The sequence below is a fragment of the Sebastes fasciatus genome, chromosome 1 (assembly GCF_043250625.1).
Source record: "Sebastes fasciatus isolate fSebFas1 chromosome 1, fSebFas1.pri, whole genome shotgun sequence".
Taxonomy (NCBI): domain Eukaryota; kingdom Metazoa; phylum Chordata; class Actinopteri; order Perciformes; family Sebastidae; genus Sebastes; species Sebastes fasciatus.
In genome coordinates, this window is record NC_133795.1 from 23,244,925 (window position 1) to 23,264,718 (window position 19,794).

General features: G+C 40.6%; 2 protein-coding genes across 4 annotated transcripts in view; one reads left to right on the forward strand and one right to left on the reverse strand.

The window, feature by feature from the left end:
• The window catches only part of nisch (nischarin), a 31,261-nt gene extending 26,918 nt beyond the window's left edge, over positions 1-4,343 (reverse strand). The window contains exons 1-3 of one of the 3 annotated variants that reach the window (XM_074638466.1): positions 4,284-4,343; positions 3,940-4,178; positions 791-874 (exon numbers count right to left, since the gene is read on the reverse strand). In XM_074638466.1, coding sequence (XP_074494567.1) covers positions 791-874; positions 3,940-4,020 — 165 coding nt within the window. In that variant the 5' untranslated portion in view covers positions 4,021-4,178; positions 4,284-4,343. Of the gene's footprint in view, positions 1-790; positions 875-3,939 lie in introns of all 3 variants that reach the window. The other 2 variants (XR_012594298.1, XM_074638474.1) reach the window with 2 other exon arrangements.
• A 4,722-nt stretch (positions 4,344-9,065) lies between these two features.
• Positions 9,066-10,883, forward strand: LOC141769452 (uncharacterized). The gene has a single exon (XM_074638528.1). The coding sequence runs from the start codon at positions 9,541-9,543 to the stop codon at positions 10,240-10,242; it is 702 nt and encodes a 233-aa protein (XP_074494629.1). The 5' UTR covers positions 9,066-9,540; the 3' UTR covers positions 10,243-10,883.
• Positions 10,884-19,794: the final 8,911 nt, after the last annotated feature.

Consider the following 19,794-nt stretch of genomic DNA (forward strand, 5'->3'; position numbering starts at 1 on the left):
TATTGCATTTGAATTCAGAGTCTCCTGTATTTTTTAAAGGTCCATTTTTATCTTTTAGCAAATAAATTTTTGTTCACATATTCAGACAGAAGATTGCTAATCGATCACAGTCAGAACAAATGTGGAGCATCATTGATGTAATGCTTTATGGTCATTAATGAGTGGGGCTGCACAATATGTCTATGGCCGGTACATTATCCTCTGATAAATGAGAAACATAAATTATTAATCATTGTTCCAATAATGGAATTTCAGGGAATAATTGCGTCTAACAATGTGGAGCCTTTTCTTACAACAGCTGTTGGGTGTGTTCCTTTATAATTGTGAATGAACACCACAAGTATAATTAGTGCAAGTACAGTAAGTACAAGTCACACAAGGGAGTGAATTAATTTATATCAGTTGCATTGCTGCTTGTTAGCAAATGCATGATAAAGAAGGATGTCAGTAAAAAGGCCATTCTTATGGTAACTACAAATTGTTTGCAAAAGTTACATTGGCCGTAGGGGAAAAAAATGTTTGTCAGAAAAGTTAAGTCTTTATTTTCATCTTCACATGTTTGCAACTGTAAGACAGCCAGCTATTGGCCCTAAAATTTCATATTTAGCATCTCTTGTTTACACATTCAATCAGTAAGAAACACGGCATCATGCATCACAGCACCAAACTGAATTCAAACCCATTTGTCCGGCTGTTACTTCACCTGGACACACTACAAAATAAATGTTTGGTGAAAGTGATCATGCCTATCATAGTAAGCAGATTAAGGTGATCTGCTCCGGTCTTTTACCTTCTCATGGAGGTCGTGGAAGTCACTGTAGCGGTGCTTCACAGTCCATCTGTGCTCTCCATCCGACACCTCGATGATATAGACCTGAAACAGAACAGCAGGACAGTCAGTGATTATAATCTGTCCTAAGCTGCACGGATGCTCCAATAATTAAATAGAGAATGATCAAATATCCTCTCCTCCTATATACAACAACCTGTTTTGTTATCAGGTGAACTAAATTCCAAACATAGGTTATGTGATAACACTTGAACCATCACTATGACAACTCCATCTGCTGAGGGTGACCACGAGATGCAGCTGAAAGCCAGTTCCAGTAGTTATTTAATGTCATATGCACAACAATACAAAGAAGCAGTTGTTGGTAATGAAATCTTAGATCTCAGGCTCCCTCTAACAATGCTAATACAAATACATCTAAAAAAAAGATAATCTTGACTCAGACAGTCGATTAGAAAGTCAAAATTTTGACTCATCTCATTATTAATGCAGAGTCATAATTTAGAACGCCCTAGACATTATCATTCCTACTTGAACTGTTTTTTTTTTTCTTTTCCTGGATGAAAATTGCTTCCATGAAGTTTTGTTTAAGTCTGTATAATATAGAAAGTTTGTTATCTGGATGTTAAGGCCGTCATGGTGCCTGATAATGATGTTGTCAGCTGCTCTATATTACTATTATATGGAGAATAAAATCTCTCAGTGTCAAAAAAAAGAAAAGAAAATCCATGCATTAATGTTCACAGCTTAATATCCTTGTAATATGACACATTAACGACACCTTTCAAATGATTTTATGTTCTCAGCGATGTTTTTTCCCCTCAGTGTTTCCCTGGGTCAATATGGTGAAATCACCCACCTACAGCTTATAGCCTACTGATGTTATACTCCTCGAAACATACACCCTCAAATCTGCAGGTAAGACATGGATATCTCCACAGTGGCTGAACAGATTTTTACCATTTAAAACTGCATTTGAAACATCCATCTCCGTTCATTCGTTTGCAATTTGAACTGCAAAGATGGCTTTTATTTATCCCTTATACAGTGTTAGTTAAACATAGGACACTGGGAACCATAGGACCCTGAGAACACAGGACACTGGGAACCATAGGACCCTGAGAACACAGGACACTGGGAACCGTAGGACCCTGAGAACACAGGACACTGGGAACCATAGGACCATGAGAACATAGGACACTGGGAACCATAGGACACTGGGAACCATAGGACCCTGAGAACATAGGACACTGGGAACCATAGGACCATGAGAACATAGGACACTGGGAACCATAGGACCCTGAGAACACAGGACACTGGGAACCATAGGACACTGGGAACCATAGGACACTGGGAACCATAGGACCCTGAGAACACAGGACACTGGGAACCATAGGACCATGAGAACATAGGACACTGGGAACCATAGGACCCTGAGAACACAGGACACTGGGAACATAGGACACTGGGAACCATAGGACCCTGAGAACACAGGACACTGGGAACCATAGGACCCTGAGAACACAGGACACTAGGAACCATAGGACCCTGAGAACACAGGACACTAGGAACCATAGGACCCTGAGAACACAGGACACTGGGAACCATAGGACCATGAGAACATAGGACACTGGGAACCATAGGACCCTGAGAACATAGGACACTGGGAACCATAGGACCAAGAGAACATAGGACACTGGGAACCATAGGACCCTGAGAACACAGGACACTGGGAACCATAGGACCCTGAGAACACAGGACACTGGGAACCATAGGACCCTGAGAACACAGGACACTGGGAACCATAGGACCCTGAGAACATAGGACACTGGGAACCATAGGACCCTGAGAACACAGGACACTGGGAACCATAGGACCCTGAGAACATAGGACACTGGGAACCATAGGACACTGGGAACCATAGGACACTAAGAACCATAGGACCCTGAGAACACTGGGAACCATAGGACCCTGAGAACACAGGACACTGAGAACACAGGACACTGGGAACACAGGACCCTGAGAACACAGGACACTGGGAACATAGGACACTAGGAACCATAGGACCTTGAGAACACAGGACACTAAGAACACAGGACACTGGGAACACAGGACCCTGAGAACATAGGACACTGGGAACACAGGACCCTGAGAACACAGGACACTGGGAACACAGGACACTAGGAACCATAGGACCCTGAGAACATAGGACACTGGGAACATAGGACACTGGGAACACAGGACCCTGAGAACACAGGACACTGGGAACATAGGACACTGGGAACATAGGACACTGGGAACACAGGACCCTGAGAACACAGGACACTGGGAACATAGGACACTGGGAACACAGGACCCTGAGAACACAGGACACTGGGAACATAGGACACTGGGAACATAGGACACTGGGAACATAGGACACTGGGAACATAGGGATGACCCATTTTTCCCAGCCATGTCGGCGGTTGACTTTCTGTCAAACATAACAGTGCAGACCTTCACACCATAGTAACCCTGACAGAGGACAGAAAGCTGCAGCAGGCTGTCAGGTCAGTTAGCAGGTAGCTTGTCAACTCTGTGGTTCTTTTCAGTCCAGACTCCAGAGTCCAGTACAATAACTTTAACAGTTTGTGTTTTCACTGATGAGAGTAATTTCTTCAACATTAACACACTGTCACTTTGACAGACCTGAAGCTAAGTGTATAGCTACAGGCTAGCTGAGCTAAGTATGTAGCTACAAGCTAAGCTAAGCTAAGTGGCTAAGCTAAGTGTAGAGCTACATGCTAAGCTAAGCTAAGTGTAGAGCTACAGGCTAGCTAAGCTAAGTGGCTAAGCTAAGTGTATAGCTACAGGCTAGCTAAGCTAAGCTAAGCTAAGTGTAGAGCTACTAGCTAAGCTAAGCTAAGTGTATAGCTACAGGCTAGCTGAGCTAAGTGTGTAGCTACTAGCTAAGCTAAGCTAAGTGTATAGCTACATGCTAGCTAAGCTAAGTGGCTAAGCTAAGTGTATAGCTACATGCTAAGCTAAGCTAAGTGTCTGCTAGGCTAGAGGCTAGAGGCTAGAGGCTGGAGGCTGGAGGGTAGAGGGTAGAGGCTGGAGGCTAGAGGCTAGAGTCTAGAGGGTAGAGGGTAAACCGGATGATGTCTTACTGTGTAGTTTTCCACCAGCTCTGAACCGACAACACACAGTTTCCTCTCCGAGACTTCCTCTGGAAACGGGGCGGACTCCATGTTGAGATGCTGAAGAAGCAGATGTTATCTCTTGTGAAGTGATAAACTCTCAGTTGAAGCGTCTCTAGAGGATTTCATCCAGCGCTTCTCTGGTCAGTTCGCCTCCTGCTGCTGCCACCGCCATGTTTGTTGTGATGCTGAACGGAGCAGCTGACTGTCTGTCAAAACGAACAAAACTTTATGTACAAACTGTCCTGTGACAGATCTCTAGACAAAGTCTACAGGAAAACATCTGTTCTATGCTGAATGTATATCAAACATACTCGACATTATGTGAGCTGCCAGACAAGGTCATTAGACTACTCTTACAATAAAGGTCAAATAAAACTGAAAGGAAAAGAGTCATCCTCATTACCCCATCCTTGTCCGATAATAGGAGCATGTCTCATCTTTCACATATTTATCGCGAGAATTATGATGTTGTTTATTAATAACAGTGGTGACGTGGTAGACATTGGTACAGTGTGATATAACAGACTTAATAGATCCATGCATGAGGAGTGGCGTTGTGATTTATTAAACACTAAATATCTCTGAGGCAAAGACACAATGTACAAATACGAATACACTTTTGACCTCTCAGGTCATCTGGATCAGGTCTGCTTAGTGTCCCCAGAGTCAGAACTAAACATGCAGAAGCAGCGTTCAGTTTTTATGCACCAAATATCTGGAACAAGCTCCCAGAGACCTGCAGTAACAACTCCAACTCTGAGATCTTTTAAATCAAAGGATAAAACTTTCCTGTTTGCTGCTGCCTTTTATTAGACCAGATAATGATCTTATACTGCAACTAGAGCTTTTACTCTTGTGTGTTATATTCTATTTTAGCTTCTATCCTAGCTTTTATTCTGAGCTTGTTTTTATTTTCTAATATTTTATGTTTTTATGTTTTTATAACTGTTTTAATTATGTCGCAATATTCTTTTTCACTTTGTCACAATGTTCTTGAATGTTTATGTAAAGCACTTTGAATTGCCCCGTTGCTGAAATGTGCTCTACAAATAAAGCTGCCTTGCCTTGCCTAACTGGGAGCATTAGAGACACAGACATGTGTCTGTGGAAGAAGAACAAATACTCTGTTACAAATACTAGTCCTGTGTTCAAAATACTTACTTAAGTAAAGGTACAAAGGTATTAGCATCAAAATATACTCAAAGTGCCAAAAGTAAAAGTACTCATTATGCAGAATGGCCCATTTCTGAATCATATATATTATATTATTGGATTATAATGATTGACGCATTCATGTCTTCATCACTTTAATGTTGCAGCTGGTAAAAGTGGGTTAATTTTAATTGATTTATATACTGCCAGATACAATAATAATACATTGTATTAATTATTTTATCATTATTATTATTATTATTATTATTATTATTATTATTAATAATAATAATAATAATTTATTATTATTATTATTATTTGTGTATTATATTTTGTATTATTAATCTGAATCTGAAAAAGTAACTGAATTTATCAAATAAATGTAGTGCAGTGAAAAGTACAATATTTCCCTCTGAAATGTATTGGAGTAGAAGAAGTATATAAAATGGAAATAAAGTAAGAACAAGTACCTCAAAAATAAACGTACAACAGGCTGCTTGAGTAAATGTACTAGTTGCATTCCACCACCAGATTTCATCTCCTATCTGTGTATCTGTCAGTGGTGGAAAGAGTACTCATGTCTTTCACCTATGTAAAAGTATAGCAAGAACACAGTACAAGTAAAAGTCTTACATTCAAGATTTCACCTCAGTAAAAGTACAAACATATTAACTGCAAAATGTACTTTAAGTGTTCAGGTAAAAGTACTTGTTGGGCAGAATGGTCCCTTTCAGAGAGTAATAATATGATATCAGATTATTGGAATATTATTACCGATGCTATAACATTTAAGCAGCATTTTAATGTTACAGCTAGTGGCGGTGGAGCGTATTTGAACTACTTTATATATGGTTGGGTAGTTTAATCTATAGCGCAGTATCATATTTCATAAATTATCACGTTTTGTTTGTAAAATCTTAATCAGTAACGTAACCAATAACTCCAGCTGTCAGACAAATGTAGTGGAGTATAAAGCACATTTCCCTCTGAAATGTAATGTAGTAGAAGTTTAAAGCAGCATAAAATTGAAATACTCGAGTAATGTAAAAGTACCTCAAAATTGTACTTAAGTACAGTACTTGAGTAAATGTAGCCTATACTTTCCACCACTGGTATCTGTATCATTTCGTATTCAGATTGTATCATAAGGTAGATGCAGAATTGCATTTTGCATAATCAGTCTTATTACTTTCTACACAAATATATATTTGAAATAGAAAAAAACTAACTTTGTATATTTGTGTTACTACATGAACTCTTATTAAGTCTCCTCATCAAAGAACAAAAAACACATGGCAGTGAAACTATAAACACATCAGTAATAGCCACAACCTCTTTATGTAATTACAGTTATTGTATTTTAAAATGTTGTTTAATTAATTTACTATTTTAATTTTTTCCACAATTTGTGTTTAACCCTGGCTGTGTTTAACTTTTGTCATGATTATTGTACTTTCCTGAACGTTTGACCAATAAAGAACATAAGAAGGAGGTGGTTTTGTGCTGCTGTAAGCCTCATAAACTCCAACCTGCTGAGGCAACAAATATTAGCTGGATTACGAGGACGGATGGCGATGACTTCTTGTATCAAAATAGACTAAATAGTCAGTACATAGTATACTGTATGTGTCATCAGTGAGTTTAACAGTAGCGTATTGTTGCCTGATGTGATCATCCTCGTGTTTATTCATTCTGCAGATGATTCAAATGCAATCGGCTTTCTAAACTCACACTGTCCTCGGCTGTTTAAGATGGCACACAGTGAATCCAGGACTAACTTTACTTTAATTTATGCTACACTAGAGAGTCTTTTCTAATCCACCCAACAATTTTGCTGGATGGATTACAGTAAACACTGACACACCCCCTTCTTTCTGCTCCTATAACTGTTCTGTGTAATACACATCACAGCCACATGAGGTCACTGGTGCAGCTGCAAACATATAGGTATGTTATATCATCCATGCTTTGTTGGATTGAAATGACCTACATATGTTTGAACTGAAGAGCATTGTGATAGCAGGGATAGTTGTGCTTATAGTAGCCGCAGGAAGTCATATTAATATTAATGGTCTCGCTTAAGATTAAATACTTTATGTGATTTAGGTGACACTGAAGGCAAAGTCTGTTTTATGGCTCATTATATATTGATTAAGTGGCTGTACTTTTTTTTAATGAAATGTCCTTTATTTCCTATCATTTCTTCTGGTTGGAGGTTTATAAACAAGACAAACGGTCTACAGCAAAGCAGCACTGAGGCTGTCATTAGACACAGCAGTACTTTGAGTTAAATGCTAATGTCAGCATGCACATGCACACAATGACATCATGCTAACATTACATGATGTTCGCACTGTTCAATGTCTTAGTTAAGCGTGTTAGTATGCTTACATTTGCTAATATAGCATTAAACACAAAGAAGGCCTACAACTGAGGTTGATGGGAATGTCATTAGTTTTGCAGGAATTTGCTCATAAACCAAAGTACCAAATAAAAAGTTTGATCTGATGATGGCGTCAGATGCAAAGTCAAGGGATCATAAAGTTATCACAATTCGATGAGGGGGACTTGAACCAAATTTCACGGCATTCCATCCAACAGTTAACACTAAAATCACAAATGTGAACCTCATGGTGGCGCAAGATGAAAAGTCAGGGGACCAATAAAGCTGAAGTAGGCGAGATTGGAGCAAATATTATTCAAAAATGGTCACTATATCGTGACAGTAGTACATGAAACAGGGAACCTGAAAAAATCATGTGCCTCTGAGTCCTCCGGTGTCCTCCGGAGCTCCTAACGGCATCTGCAAGATTTCACAGACAGGAGGAAAACAAGCAGTAAGAGCTGATCTGAGGTCTGCTGTCCACTTGCTGTCTATGAGAGCCGGCGGTCAATCACTCGCAAACTCCGACCAAACGGTCAAACTAGGCAGCGCTGATCAAATATGAATCAATATTATGTTACGTTAATGCCTATTTCTCTCCTCAAATGTTTTCAGAATCATCTTGTAGTGCACGGTTTAGCTGTAAAATGAGAAAGTTTGTGACAAGGCCGCCATTGTAAAATCTGTTGAAGGAACGCCAAGTTCACATGACTGGAGCACAGCCTATAGGAACGCTCTCTCTCTGAAGTGACCTGTGATTGATCAAAGTCTTCCGTAGATTTTTTAAAGCCTGAAAACGGAGTCATGAAGAGGTGTAGTAGTCTAGTTTTCTCTCAGAACACTTGAATTACAATATGCTGAAAGGTTATTATGGAATTTTTGCCCAATAATGCCAAAAATAGACGGCCTACTGCCACTTTAATGTTTGTATAAGATTTAACATTAATGCATTCAATATCTGTTCAGATATTTCAGTCTGGACCAAAGTGGTGGACAGACTCACTGACACTGTCATCCCTAGAGCCACGTTGGTTGGATCCTTTTTTTGTGGCAGATTTGTATTTGTTTTCTTTGTTTGCAATGTAATGTTTTATTTAAGAAACCGTGTTCACCACTGCAACAGTGTTTTCATTGTCTCATAAGTCCATGTGGGTTGGGTTCTTGTATGTATATTAACACAATAACTACTGTTACTGCCCTGCTGCCCCAGTGCTGCTGGTTGTTGTTGCTGTACAGTGTGTGTGTTGTCAGAGGGGCGGGCAGTAACAGCAGCAGCTGTGGATCAGATTTCAGCTGCTAAAACTGAAGCGGACTGAACCATCTTGCTGCAGGAAGTAGCTTAATGCTTATCACATCCTCTGCACACAACCCGAGGCATATGCAGGCTATTATGTATGTTTTAATATCGTATATGCCTATGTAGAAGGGATATCGTATAGAAATCTGTCATATTACAATGTTATTAATCAACAGTGGACAGAACTGGTAACCCTGACCCCCCTTCCTTCTGTTAAACCTGTGAATGGTTCCTCCCAGCTCTTTATCCATGCTCTGAGGAGAAGGCAGAGCCACAGTTAGTGCTGGTCAGAGCTGAGTACACTGCACTTACAGGCCTTGAACTGAGAAAAAGATCAGCTTTACATCAACTAGACGACGCTTAAAACCCCCTTTAGCCGCTCATTACAGTTCACTTATATCAGAGCTGTAAGAAGCTAATTTGACTTTCAGAGAGAAGTGAATAGAATAGATTATAGACAAGGCAGAGGAGGGCGTGACAGGGAGACAGCCGAGCAGGCAAGCTGCTGCAGGGGGAGGAATAGCAGGCGATGCATCAGCCAAAGCCAGAGGTCAAGAAAAAAAGCGAAAGAATAGTGAAAAGGTAGACTCGGAGAGAGAGGAGGGTCATTTGTGATTCTGAGCCAGAAACCAGCCTCTCTTTGTTGTTGTTGTGTGGGCCACCCGAGCAGGGGGAGAGGATGTGAAGGAGAGCAGCAGGGAGGAAGGGAGGCGACTGCAAGAAAGACAAGACAAATATGCTCTCAGAGATGATGTGCAGGAGGAGCTGCCAGCAGCAGCTGCAGCTGCAGCTGCAGCAGCAGCAGCATCAGGATGGGAAAGAGGGTCCGCAGAGGGACCCTTCCAGCCGCAGGAAGCACGGCTGGTCCAAGAGCTGCAGGGGGCGCCTGCAGGGGCGGAGGACAGGAGGGGGAGGGTGGCCAAGAGGGCGCACTCACCACCAACCTCAACGTCATCACCCTCAATTCCATCATCCCAGACACTTCCAGAGGCCCGTGATGTCCCTCCGGCCCGTCAACGTCAAAGGAAACATAGCGAGAGGGATGCGCGCCCCCAAGAACACCAACCAGTTTCTGATGCACGAGAAGTATCAGATGCTGCATCTGCGCTCCGACTCGGTGGGGAGCGACAGCGGCAGCAGCTCCGACAGCGACGTGGAGCTCACAGACATGGACTCGTACCTGGGCGTCCTGGAGAATGCAAGAGGAGCCCTCTTGGACAGTCCCAACCCACACGGCTCAACGACGCCACCGGGACAGATCGTGGTACTGCACGAGGACAGTCTGCGTCTGCACAAGGACAGTCTGCGTCTGCAGGATGACAGTTTGCGTCTGCAGGAGGACAGCATGCAGTATTTCCCCTCTGAGGATGACCTGATTCAGAGTCAGAATTTCATGCAGAGGGACTTTGTTGAGTTTTGTGACATCCTGACACCCTGAAGGGGAACTTTCAGGGAGCCATTTTGTTCACAGCAGTGTGAACCTCAAACCTCAGACTGTGAACGGGGTCAGGTTTGTTCTTCATGTTCACAGAAAATTCAAAAAAAATCTTCATCTTATCAAGTCATTTGGCCTTAAATGTTGTCTGCTTGCAGGGTGACATGATTCCATCAGGTTCCAGCAGAAATCAACTTTAAAAAAAAAAAGTTTTTAAAGTAATTTTTTTAATACTGGTGCAGCTACCTGCTTTAGTTCATCTATTTTCAAGATGCTGAAAAAAAGTGAAATTATCTCACCCTGTTGGTATTTTTTTCCAGGTTTAAGAAAAAAACTTAAACTGAATGCAAGATTAAAATGACATAATTAAGACAGATGTTTTTTACAGTTTATATTTGGTTCATGTTTTGGTCATGTACAATGTGTCCAGGTGCTGTAAAGTGCTGCCTTTCTGTTGTTGTTGCACACAAAGGGAGATGGGCTTGGTGGTGGGAGTGGGCCCAAACAGCCAATCGGCATCGAGCTGGCTGGATTAGGCTGCAGGTGATTGGCTGATGCAGACTGTCATTAACAAAAAAGCCCTTTACTGTACTGAACAAAAATAAGAAGAAAAAAAATCACAAATAAATATCTGATTGATGTAACTTGGGCTGATTGATTGTCTTTGTGATTGTTGTGTCATTCAATGAGTGTGAATGAGTATTTTATAAAGTGTTAAAGTTATCAGGGTCAGTGTGTCACTGAGTCACCAGGTTGGCTCTGAGTGAATAATGCACAGTTAACCATGTAAAAATAAATACTCAGTGTTGCTCATATGCATTAAAACAACAGCTCACATGACAATATGTGAGAAGACGTGACAGAGCAGTAAACAAAAACATATTCAAGAAATCTAACATTAAAAATACAAGTGCAGAAATAAACATTTAAACACTTTTTTGGTGGGTTGCATGATGGATAAATTAATATATAGCATTGACTTGGTTTAATTTTACTCTGCCACAAACCAACATATACATGAATGAGACAAAGACACAGATGAAATTGAAGCATAACGTAAGACTAAAAGTTAATAAATTCATATACAGTAACATAATGCCATTGTGGTCCCGGCCTACCAAAATAATGTTATCAACAAAGACTGCTGATGTCTGCTGGAATGACATGTAGATTTAATTATTGTGGGTATTACTCATTATACAAATAGTACAAAAACTAAGACATGAAATGCATTCATTCATACATATGTAAATCTATATATTTATGAGTATATATACTTATTCCATAAGTTTTTACATCTGTTTTTCTAATGCATCCCAGTATCTCACAAACAACATTTTCTTGTAACCAGCATTAAAGGGACGGTCTGTAGGATTTGACGGCATCTAGTGGTGTGGTTGCAGATTGCAACCAACTGAGTACCCCTCCGGTAACGCCTCTCTTTCCAAGACTGTGGTAACGTGAGACGCTGAGTGCAAAACGGTGGTACTGTAACGCCGTTCGTCTCGCTCAGAAGCCATCTTTACCATAATAACACTACTTTAGGTGCAACGGAAGTCAAACGGTAGCTGGCGGTACCACAGTTTTGCACTCTGCACATTACCGCAGTTTCAAAAGCGTGTCGGAGAACTACGGTGGCCTCCAGGTAACGTAAAAAACGTGAAAGGCTCTCTCTAGAAACAGTGTTTGGTTTGTCCGTTCTGGGCTATTGTAGAAACATGGCGGTACAACATGGCGGACTCCGTGAAGAGTACCTGGTCCCTATGTAGATATGAGGGACTCATTCTACGAAAACACGATTCTTAGTTTCAGGTGATTATACACTAATGAAAACATAGTTATAAATATTATATTTATATATATTTATTTCTGCTAATAGATCAGCCGAAATGCTACGGACTCTTCCTTAAAGAAACGTTTTATCTTTCTATTCAGAAATTTTAGACAGGCATTAAAGCGGGAAGGAAGGAGAACTACTGTGTTCCTGCATGGAGAGCAGCTGAAGTGGATTACATAAAGTGAAGTGGGCTAGTCACAGCCACTTAGGACGGGTAGGGAGGTATAAGCCTCTTTGTGTTGGTGTGTCATAAACTAATAATGTTAATGGGTCAAAGTGTGAGGAACGGTCAGGTTGTAGATGTTTCTTACTCTGATTTATGAGATCTTTTATTCTGCCCTTCAAAGTGAGTGCAGCGACTACAGAAAAAAAGTGTTCTGAATTAGTCCGATTATTTTGCCCCACTAAAAAAGTCTGTGGTGTAGACTACATAATGCAGATACTGTACTCTGCCTTTAGACACATTTCCAGGATATGTGAGGGGAAAATACAGTATCTACAAACAAATATGTTCTTGTTCTTTCAACTTTCTTGTCCTTTTTGAACTAGTATAAGAAAATAAACTTTATTTTGATTATTTAAATTAATATAATAAATTAATAAACAGTTTAATGCGTTCAAATATGTGATTTAGAGAAAAGCTGAACTGCATTAAATTACACAAATCCTACTAGGTAAGGCTAGACCAGATAGCCTTTAGCAAGGAGAGTTTAACAAGTTTCTTTTCTCCATTTTGACTGGATTTAGCTACTGCCTCGTTTACTAATGCAGGATAACAAACTGAATTGCCAAGATGTTACAGTATGTTGATATTTTGCAGTTACATATAACAGTTCTCCCCAGTTAGTTTTATCTCTAAAGTTAGCTATGAGTTTCTTGCTTTAGCTGTCCAGTTGACTGTTTCTCTGTTTTTACTTGAATTATATATTTATTTAGCATAATCATATTTTATATGGTAAAAAAACAGATGTTAAAAATCTTAATTCAACTTTTTCCAAACATTTAGCCTACTTACTGTGTTTGGTTTTGTAGGGCAGAATAATAAAGTGATCCAGGGATGAAGTAGAACTCTCGTTAAACAGACGTTTATGAAACTTACACATTTGTTCAGCAAGATAATCTTCACAAATGAACACCACTTTTATGATTTTTGAAGTGTGAATGCAATCGGCAGAAGTAAAACTCTAACGTTAGGCTATAAACAAACTACACCACAGTTGCATAAAGCGTGAGTATACACAACGAAGCCGTAAAGGCGGACATGTTGGCATGATGACGTTTTGCAGTCTCATTTAGCCACTTGTTAGCAACCGCTTTTTTTTAAGACACCTAAATGCTTCAGAATTTACGAGTGGGATATTTATGTCATAGAACAAAATGTTAAAATCTCTTCAGCTTGTGTTAACCAAAGACCTTATTTCAGGCATCTAACTAAAAACCCATTAAAAAAACTCGTTGACTTTGAGATGAGGGAACCATAACTGCTAAAATGCTAACTCATTTCTGGGTTTTAGGACTCATTCTTGTAGCACTTTATTGTATATGTATTTTATTGTACTGTTATAGCTGTGCAGTTGAGCAGTATATATATGTAGAGAGAGAGAGTCTTTTAAATCGAGTCTATTCTGTAGCAAGAGATGCTACAGATTTGATTATGTTTATTAAATGATCCAAATGAAAACACAGTTCCCAGAACTCACTGAAAACCCTCTTTGTCTGGTTGGTTAATCCAGCCTTGATCACCAGAGGAACTCATACAATCTTATGCTAATAAAAATCCTATGTGCTATAATGAAGACTGAGAGTAAACATATGTGGCAAGAAGTTAAGTCCTCCCGGCAAGTCCAACCTCCTCTGACCGACCTTTGACCTGTAGATCAGCTGATCAGCTCAGTTGGCACAGGGTGAGATCCATACTTAGGTTGTGTTAACCAAAAACACACACACTGTCACACTACCTAACCAACCTGTTTCTTATCTTATCAAACAAGTGTGTTCAGTGCCTTGCTCCGGGACACTGCAGCAGGTCACAGCTGTTTGATCTCTGCTGCCTCTATTGAATCTACAGTAGCTCCTGTTTCTACTTTTTCAGCTGTCAGCAGCAGCTTCTATGAGTTGTTCTTACGTAATGCTGCCTCCGATTGGTCAGCTGACACTGCCAAACAGGAAGAGAGAGAGAGTGAGCTTCACACACACACACACACACACACACACACCACCATGGCAGTAAGGTGGTGTGTGTGTGTCAGATTACAGAAAGTAGATCAGTCCCTTGCAAACACTTCCTCAGCTAGCTACGCTAATGCTAATCTGCTGACACACTAACACGATTGTATGTCTATAGTGGTTCATAACCTATTTTCCTGTATCTGGAAAATAGGTTATTTTCCCTTGTATCTGAGAAAAGATGAGACTTTTTTTGTAACGATTTAATTAATTTACTATAATAGAGCAAAAATAGATTTTTTTGTTATTGTGGTTAAATAAATGTAATTTATGGTGCTGTTAGATTTGTGGTAAGCGGGGGAGCAAATAGGTTTTTTACCTCAGTGAAAATATTGGTTTTGAAACGCCAACAAATATGGATTAAAGCAGTATATTTCGTTAGATAAAAAAGGTAAATTTCTTAAATGATTAGATCTATCTTTTTCAATAAATTTGGACTTCTGGACTTTTGATAGCAGGTTTTGGTCATTTTGCTAACAAGGGGAATGGCATCCCCCCTCAAATAGGCCCTTTTCACAACAGCTACAGACGTAGGCAAAGTTGTTGGTAACGTTCCGTTAAAGAGAGAAAAACCAACAATGGTCACTGAAATAACTTGAAACTGACAAAAGTAATAATAAATAAAAATTCACTGAAAATTAACTAATGAAAATCAGATATTGTTTTTGAATTATGGTTCAACAGAATCATTTAAAAAAACAAACTAATGAAACTGGCCTAGACAAAAATGATGGTAACATTAACTTAATATTTTGTTGCACAACCTTTTGAGGCAATCACTTCAATCGAGTGATTTCTGTAACTCTCAATGAGACTTCTGCACCTGTCGACAGGTATGTTGGCCCACTCCTCGTGAGCAAACTGCTCCAGCTGTCTCAGGTTTGAAGGGTGCCTTCTCCAGACAGCATGTTTCAGCTCCTTCCACAGATGTTCAATAGGATTTAGATCAGGGCTCATAGAAGGCCACTTCAGAATAGTCCAATGTTTTGTTCTTAGCCATTCTTGGGTGTGTTTAGCTGTGTTTTGGGTCATTATCCTGTTTGAGGACCCATGACCTGCAACTGAGACCAAGCTTTCTGACACTGGGCAGCACATTTCGCTCCAGAATGCCTTGATAGTCTTGAGATTTCATTGCACCCTGCACAGATTCAAGACACCCTGTGCCAGATGCAACAAAGCAGCCCCATAACATAACCGAGCCTCCTCCATGTTTCACATTAGGTACAGTGTTCTTTTCTTTGGATGCTTCATCTCTTCGTCTGTGAACATAGAGCTGATGTGACTTGCCAAAAAGCTCCAGTTTTGTCTCATCTGTCCAAAGGACATTCTCCCAGAAGCTTTGTGGCTTGTCAATATGCATTTTGGAAAATTCCAGTCTCGCTTTTTTATGATTTGGTGTCCTCCTCGGTTGTCTTCCATTAAGTCCACTTTGGCTCAAACAGTGACGGATGGTGCGATCTGACACTGATGTACCTTGACCTTGGAGTTCACCTCTAATCTCTTTGGAAGTTGTTCTGGGCTCTTTGGTTACCATTCGTATTATCCGTCTCTTCAATATGTCATCAATTTTCCTCTTGCGGCCACGTCCAGGGAGGTAGGCTACAGTCCCATGGACCTTAAACTTCTGAATAATATGTACAGCTGTAGTCACAGGAACATCAAGCTGCTTGGAGATGGTCTTATAGGCTTTACCTTTAACATGAAGGTCTATAATGTTCTTTCTGATCTCCTGAGACAACTCTCTCCTTAGCTTTCTGTGGTCCATGTTCAGTGTGGTACACACCATGACACCAAACAGCACAGTGACTACTTTTCACCCTTTAAATAGGCAGACTGACTGATTACAAGTTTGAAGATACCTGTGATGCTAATTACAGGACACACCTTAGTTTAACATGTCCCTATGGTCACATTATTTTACATCTTTTCTAGGGGTACCATCATTTTTGTCCTGGCCAGTTTCATCAGTTTGTTTTTTAAAATGATTCTGTTGAACCACAATTCAAAAACAATATCTGATTTTCATTAGTTCATTTTCAGTAAATTTTTATTTATTATTACTTTTGTCAGTTTCAAGTTATTTCAGTGACCATTGTGGGTTTTTCTCTCTTTAACGGAACGTTACCAACAACTTTGCCTACGTCTGTATTTTGTAATTTCAGGGTAAACACAGGTGTAATTGATCATATTAATTATGAGCCCATTCTGTTTAGTGTGTCACAGCCATTCCAGAGAGCCAGCATGCACAATACCAGGTCCCTGCCCACCTAAACAGAACAGGGCCATTAATGTTATGAATTACACCTGTGTTTACCCTGCAATGACGTGACAGAATGGCTGCTGTGAAAAGGACCTATCGCCTACTGGTTGTAGATTAATCGTTCATCTGTGTGGTTCGGTGCCGGCGGCAGGGCAATGCCTTTCCAAATGAGCTTTTGTGGCTCCCCCCAAAAAATTCTCAAAATTTATTAAAGGACCAGTGTGTAACATTTAGGGGGATCTATTGGTAGAAATGGAATATAATATTAATAAGTATGTGTTCTTTCATGTAAAATTACCTGAAAATAAAAGTCGTTGTGTTTTTGTTACCTGTTTATATCTACATAGGGAGCGGGTCCTCTTCACAGAGCCGGCCACCATGTTATACGGTAGCCCAGAACGGACAAACAACTGTGTTAACTTCTCCTATTTGGGCCGAAGTCAATAACATTACTCGCTCTGGAGTTAACCCCCGTCTCTCAAACAAGACATGGGAAACCTCTGTTGGTCTTGAGGAGCTGCAACATTTATTTCTGAACAAACTGCAACTTCCACTGAACATTCACTTGATATTCTCAGAGCTAAACTAGCTCACTTGTTTGCTCACACACATTTGCCGCCGTAGTTCTCCTCAAGCTTGGCACACGGGCGAAGTTTCAGGTGGTTGCAATCTGCAACCTCACCGCTAGATGCCCCCAAATCCTACACACTTCACCTGTAAATATGATAAACATATTGATAATCAATCAGATCGCTGCTCATTCGTAAACAGCCTCTCAGAGCCGCGGTGGGTCCCACCTACCGTAGTTAACCCTTTACTGAGACTTTTTTTAATCATATTTGCTCCAATCTCACCTACTTCAGCTTTAACCCAAACCTTTATATGAACCTAATTCTAACCTTGACGAAGTAAGGAATGGACGAAAAGTCCTCACTTTCAAAAATGTCCTCACTTTCAAGATCTAAAATAAATTGGTCCTCACAAAGGTGCACAAGAGCACACATACACACACACACACACACACACAGTGAATTGTTGGTGAAGGGTTAGCCGTCCAACAACAAGTACAGACAGAGTTACAGAATGAACGACAGTTATTGACACACCCACACTCTCTCACACACACACACACATAAAAACACACTCCGATGACTTTTACCAGTAACTGAAATCTGTGAGACGCCATGACGTGTGTTAAGATCAAGTTTGATATTTCAGGTGTGAATGATTACCTTCTGTCTTTTATAATCCTGAACCATGTTGCGTGTGAGAATAAAGAAACTTTTTTTCCTGGGGTGGTGGATGGGCCTCAACTGTGCAGCTGACTTGGTGATGATCAGAGAAACACATGATGTTGGATTTATTATGTACAAAAGTGCTTACAATGACCTGCAATAACCTGACTGTTGGATTTGTTATGAATAGAGTGATTGTGAGGAAAGGGAGGTAGCAGGTGCTGTTTTTCCTTTGCAAGGTCAAGAAGAGGAAGGAGTCAGAAGGAGATAACGAAGAAGACGTGCTGCAGAAACATCACGCGCCATAAGTTCATGAATATTAATATTGTGTAAACTATGAATAGGCTGGATCAGGGATAGCTCGGGGTTCAGACTTCACGAACTGACCCATGCACTGTATGTTGTCAGGGACATGTTGATTGGATCCAGATATCTGTAAACTCTTTTATTTTACTTATGCAACATTGATTGTTCGGAATAAATTGTATTATTATGCTTTAACCCGTCTGTTTGGAAAATCTCTTTGTCATACAAGATTAACCAACACGTAACTGGGCCTTGACCTCTTGGAGGTAGAAGGCCAGTTCCTTCAATGAACAGACATGTATTGATATATAAACTACAAGGCCAAAAGTATGTGGACAGTAGAATATCCCACCAGTCCATCAGAGCTGAATGTGTGATAGTAAAACCGTGGGCATTAATCTGCTGCTAACAGACTCCAGTTTTCTGGGAAGGCTTTCCACAAGATTATAGAATCATGAGTCCATTTTGTAGTGCCTTTATTAGATACTGACTGAAATAAGGTAAAGAGAGATCCAACAAAGATCCCCAGGGAGACCGTAGCTTTGGTCTCCAGGGCCGGAGTCTCTGCTGTACTCTGCTCCTCTGCTCCTCTGCCTGCCTTCACTCACACCCCACTCGTTCTCGCTCCACCTCACGTGCATGCGCGCACACTACACACTGCAGAAGACTTCGTAGCTCTGAGAGTAAATGTACAGTGGACGTTTGTGCAGAAATAAATGCTGCAGCTCCTCCAGACCAACAGAAGTTTTCCGTGTCTTGTGAAGTGACGGGGCTCCACAGCGAGAGTCGTCATCGTCTCTGACCGGGTGCCGGTGTCTTCCCTGTTCTCTACGGCCGCGGTCGGGAGGCTGAGGCAGGAAAAGCCAACACGAGGATCAGCAGTGATTCATGGAGAGACCTTCATCTGGTCAGCTAACATTACTGCCAAGCAGGTGAAATATAGAGTGATATTGTGGTTTTAGCTGACGTGTGTCGCCTCACTGTTTTGAGCGATGCTCGTTCATGTCTATGTAGAGCGAGCACAAGCGCGAGCCCGACGCTGACTTTCGTTGACTTAACGGCCACAGGTGTCGCTGTTAACAAGCACAGTCCCTTTAACTCTTACTGTTAGTACTTGTGTTTTTGGACATAGTATAATATACTGAGAATATATACTGTGGAATAGTTACTGGACTTTAGCTCTCTATACCCCTTCTTCTCTACTAACAGCTGTATAATAAAGGTGAAAATAAAATAAAAAATCTCCTGTGACGATCAAGTGATCGGGGCTAATAGAGAATCTGTTTGGATCCACTCTGATAAGACATATTGACACACAGAGCTGAGACCTGCAGCAGGACTGTACCAGACTCACTTTCAATTTGTGTTATTTTAACCTGAACACAGTGTCTTCGCTGTAACCCCAACCAGTTCATCTCTCAGTTGAAAACACTTGAGCTCTGGTCCTGGCTCAGGTCTTAAATACTGGTAACCAAGTTGTAGTAGTAAGTAACCCAAAGCTGGTTCACATGTGACAGAATGAAATCAAGACTTTTTGGTTGCCTGGAAAGACAAGCTGTGGTTGTGCCTGGGGTTTCCTCACAGGTCACATGACATGAGAGTTTCCAGAAAACAAAGTAATACTAAAAGCAAATGACAAAGTATTGTCACATTTCACAACATCTTCAGTTAAACCACAGTGACACAGAGCA

Coding starts and splice junctions, on each gene's coding strand:
- LOC141769452 (XM_074638528.1), top strand. CDS start 9,541: ATGCTCTCAGAGATGATGTGCAGGAGGAGCTGCCAGCAGCAGCTGCAG.